Here is a 4,248-nt window from a genome sequence, read left to right on the forward strand (position 1 = left end):
AAATTAAAGAAAAAATAATAATAATAAAAATAAATTCCAGTCCTAATCATCTGATTAACAAGTGCTGAAAACAGAAGTTTGGGGAATGCTGGGGACTTGGGCCTCCCAGCCCCAATTGTGTAGCTGTTTTACATGACCATTTCAGATACAGAATATTGAGCCATGTCTCTGCTTCATGGTCCAGGATGAAGAACAAGCTGTGGTACTTTGAATTTGGCACCTCGGAGACCTTCGCAGCCACCTGCAAGAAACTCCATGACCACATAGAGTTGGAGGTAAGTCCCCAAATGGGAAGAAAGCTTCCTGGACCTTGGTTCTGCTCCTGGACTGTCACACCTTCAGGACATGTCCCCATGGGTCCTTAATTGGTGACCCAGAGTGTAGTCCATATGTTGTACCTCCATCCTCTGCAGCCTCACTCAGAGGAGGCTCTAATTGCTGCACCAGCCTTTCTTGGCCTGTCCAGGGATCCTTGGGGTTCTGAGGTCTAATGGCCCAAAGGACCCAGGGCCACAGTCTATTTCTGCCCTCAGCCCTCTTCCCACTGTGGCCTTGCAATTCCCCCTTTTCAGAGAGGCAAAGACTTAGTTGCAGCAAGCACAGGGAGAAGAGCTGCTGCTAGGGTAGAGGCAATGTCCTAAGCCCAGTAAAAGCCTGGGAACTGGGGACCAGAGGGCAGCAGGGGTGAGAGGAAGTAAGGCCAGAGGTGACCGGACATCCCCCAGCTCACTCGCCTCAGCTTTCACAGCTGCTTCAAGGAGCTGACTTATAGGTCCTCACTGTTGGCTTTGTAGGTGTGCAACCTGTGTGGTCGCTCAGAAGGGCCCTCCATCGAATGCTCTTCTGTCATCATCTTGAAATTCTTGATAATCTTCACAAAGGGCCCTGCATTTTCATTTTGAACTGGGCCCTTCAAATTATGTAGCTGATCCTGTTGGTGCACTCGTGATTTACTGACTCTTCCGGCACTTGTAGCAGCCTGCCTGCCTCAGAAAGTTTGCCTGTCGGCTTCCCTTCCCGGGTTGATAAGCTGCCCACTCCCACCCACTCACTCCACTTCTGCTGGATTGCTCTGGTGAAGTCCTCTCCCTGCTCTGTCTCTGGCCACCTAAAAGTCCAAACTTCTATGCACACCAGCTCGGTCTCTGTTCTGCAGGACCTCAGGCCCATTGGTTACCTGGCCCATGGTTCTCAGCCACCAACCCCACCTTCCCGTGGGATTCAGGCCCATGGTGTTGTTTTCACTTGTGAATGGCAAAGCCAGAGAGTTCAGCCAGGAGGGGCTCCCCCTGGCCCACCAGCTTTGTCCCTAAGTCTGCATTCACTGGCAAGTGGGGCCTGGGCATTCTTATACGGAGGAGCAGTTGGCCTGAAGCAGTGTGGGAAAGCCCCACCACTCCCTGCCGGAAGGGAGTCTGTATTCACAGGGAGTGTTCACAAACAGAACACAAAGCCAGAGATTCTGGGCTTGCATTTGACTCATCTGTCTGTCTCTCCCGTTGGTTGCTGGGTTACCAACCACAGGGTGGGAGGAGCCAATCCAGCTCATCCCCTGAACTTTTGGCAGCTCAAGTTAGAGGGCAGAGACCTGGGAGCCCAGGTTGTATCCCTGGGTGGTACCACCCAACACCTGCAGAGGCTGAGGAGCCAGCCATCCTCTAATGATACACAAATCCATTGCCTGGAGGCTGCAGCGAAGGAGGAGTGCTGAGCATGGCTACCAGAGAGTGTGCATTTTTCCTGTTGGCAGGACCATGTAGTGGGCACTCTTTAAATATACCCTAAGTGAGGGACAGCCCTGGCCTCGCCACTGCCAGCTGCAGGCGGACAGCGACTGCTTGTTCTCCCTGCAGCTGGCCTTGAAACTAAACCCAGAATAGAGCTGCTCTGTCCCCCTGCCTCTGTGGCCCGCCCTCCCAAATCCCAGGACTCCTACCCCCCGCCTCCAAGCCAGCCTTGCCTAAGGTCCCCTCTGGATCCAAAATGCAAGAGCTCTTCCTCAAGTGCACAGCAGGCTGGTAGCCTGGGTGCTGAAGATGCTGGTGGCCTCTGGTGGGGGGGTGTGGCTTTTAGGGGCACTTCCTGCTTTCCTTATCTCCTTATAATGAGTCCTTTTAGTATTTATTCATGAGGCTAAGGGGTGGGGTGTCATGTGACAGTAGCTCCTGACAGTCAGCAAGATTGGGACAGACACCATTTTTGCATCTAGAGAGCAGTGCATGATGGTCCTGTGCCATGTGAGCCGGGGACAGAGGGACAGAGAGACAGGAGAGCACGGCAAGTGAGTGACAGGTGTGAGGAGGCTGCCCAGCTCCACAGGTAGCTGTGAGAGCACAGGGCCCTCAGGAAGAGCAGGAGGAGAAGCTATGTTAAGTGACCTTCCACATGTGGCCACTGCATACATCAGCTCAGGCCTGTGAGGACCAACACACCCATCAGTTCAAGGCCAGCCACCCCAAGAATAAACCCAGGCAGGTATTTATACCACACGTCACCATTTCAAAGCCCCACCGTAGCCTTTATTCCATAGTCACACAACAACCTGGTGAGCTACACAGGCCAGGCATTATTATCCCCATTTCATGGAAAAACAAGAGGAGGCACAGAGGTTTTGAAGGGTAAACAGAAGGGAAACATAAAAAAAAAAAAACTCACATGCTTTGACTGCCTATCATCATGTGTCCTCATTTGACACAATAACCCAATGAAGCAAGGACTACCACATTGTTTAAATGAAGAAACTGAGTCTCAGATACATTGAGTAACTTGACCAAGATTTCATTGCTAAAGCCTGGTAAGAGAGAAGATTCTAGATCTCCTGGAATGAGTGTAGCTTAGAAGCCATAAACAGAGTTCTATCTAACTAGCGCTAAAGACTCAGTGAACTCTTAGCACTGATGCAGTTTCTTCTGCCTTTACTGAGTGTGGGGCCATTCGGTTCCCTCTCCACTGAGGCAGCTGGGAGGGCTGCTCAGAAGTACTTTCCGAACAGAAGACATAGTCCTCCTGCTCATTTGAGAAAGGAACAGGTTCAGGCTGGATGGTAGGTGGGAGTCAGAGAGGAAAACTGCCTCCAAGTTTACAAAAGGTTTTCCTACGTAGCATCTCATTTGGACCCACAGAACATGCAGGGCAAATATTAATGTCCTCACTTTATGGGTGAGGAAACTGAGGCAGAGGTTCAGCAACTTGAGAAAGGGCACGAAGGTAAAGGGTAGAAGGGAACAGATAGGAAAGTCTATTTAGATTCTGTGTGTGTGTCACTGATTTTAAAAAGTTGGATGGTGAAACGGAGCTAAAATGAGATTATGGAGGGAGGGTCTCCATTAAAAGCCTCTCACACGGAATTCAACCTCTGGGGCCAGTGACTTGTTGAGAAAGATTAAGAGACTTGGTCTTCTCTCAAGTGAAGCTTACAGCCCAGTTGACATAAGAGGGAATATAGTACTCACTTAATGAGTGCTAAGCAGATTGGATCCAGGGGTCCTGGAGAGCCATGTGAGCTAGATCATCCAGGACAAGGGGGAGAGAAGGTGACTTGATATCTATTGCTCACATGCACACACTAGGCCAGGGCTGGCACAGTGAAAGGGGCCTGGCCTAGTCACACAAGACCGGGAGTTACCCCTGTTCTGCAATTAGGTGAAGTAACTTGCTAACCTGTGTGTCTGAGCCTCAGTATTCTCATCTATAAAATGGAGCAAGAGGGGTTAGCCTACTTCCCAAGGCTATAGTTCAGATTAAAGTTTTCAGGGTTGTTGGTTAAGTAACTGGCAATGGTGCTAAGTGCCTCACAGAATCTGCAAAGCAGCCTCAAGTGGCAGATGTCAAAATCACCTTTTCAAAGAAGGGGATAGAAGCTGAGAGAAGGCAAGAAGCTCACCTGAAGTCCACAGCCCATGAGTGGTCAGGTCAGGCTTCAAATACAGATTTGACCAAAACCAGGGACTTTCAGGGCAGTACTGGCACTTTAGTCTGGAGCAGAGATTCTCAACCAGGTGTGGGGCATATCTGATCTGCTTTTATTCACATATTTTTATTTAACATTTCAGATAACATTAAAACTAGGCATGAGATTTTTACATTTATCAAAAAGAGAGCACAGTCCTGACTGGTTGCTCAGTGGTTAGAGCACGGTCCCTCATACCAAAGGGTTGCAGGTTCGATTCCTGGTCAAAAGCAGGTACCTGGATGCAGGTTTGATCCCTGCCCCAATTCAGGGCTCGTGTGGGAGGCAACTTATCAGTA

General features: G+C 49.9%; 1 protein-coding gene across 1 annotated transcript in view; it reads left to right on the plus strand.

Annotated features, from left to right (window-relative positions):
* Positions 1-4,248, plus strand: part of DGKG (diacylglycerol kinase, gamma 90kDa) — a 206,171-nt gene that overhangs the window by 138,090 nt on the left and 63,833 nt on the right. The window contains exon 21 of the mRNA XM_014530473.1: positions 185-275. Within this exon, the coding sequence (XP_014385959.1) occupies positions 185-275 (91 nt within the window). The remainder of the gene's footprint in view (positions 1-184; positions 276-4,248) is intronic.

Source organism: Myotis brandtii, unplaced genomic scaffold, assembly GCF_000412655.1.
Source record: "Myotis brandtii unplaced genomic scaffold, ASM41265v1 scaffold118, whole genome shotgun sequence".
Classification (NCBI taxonomy): domain Eukaryota; kingdom Metazoa; phylum Chordata; class Mammalia; order Chiroptera; family Vespertilionidae; genus Myotis; species Myotis brandtii.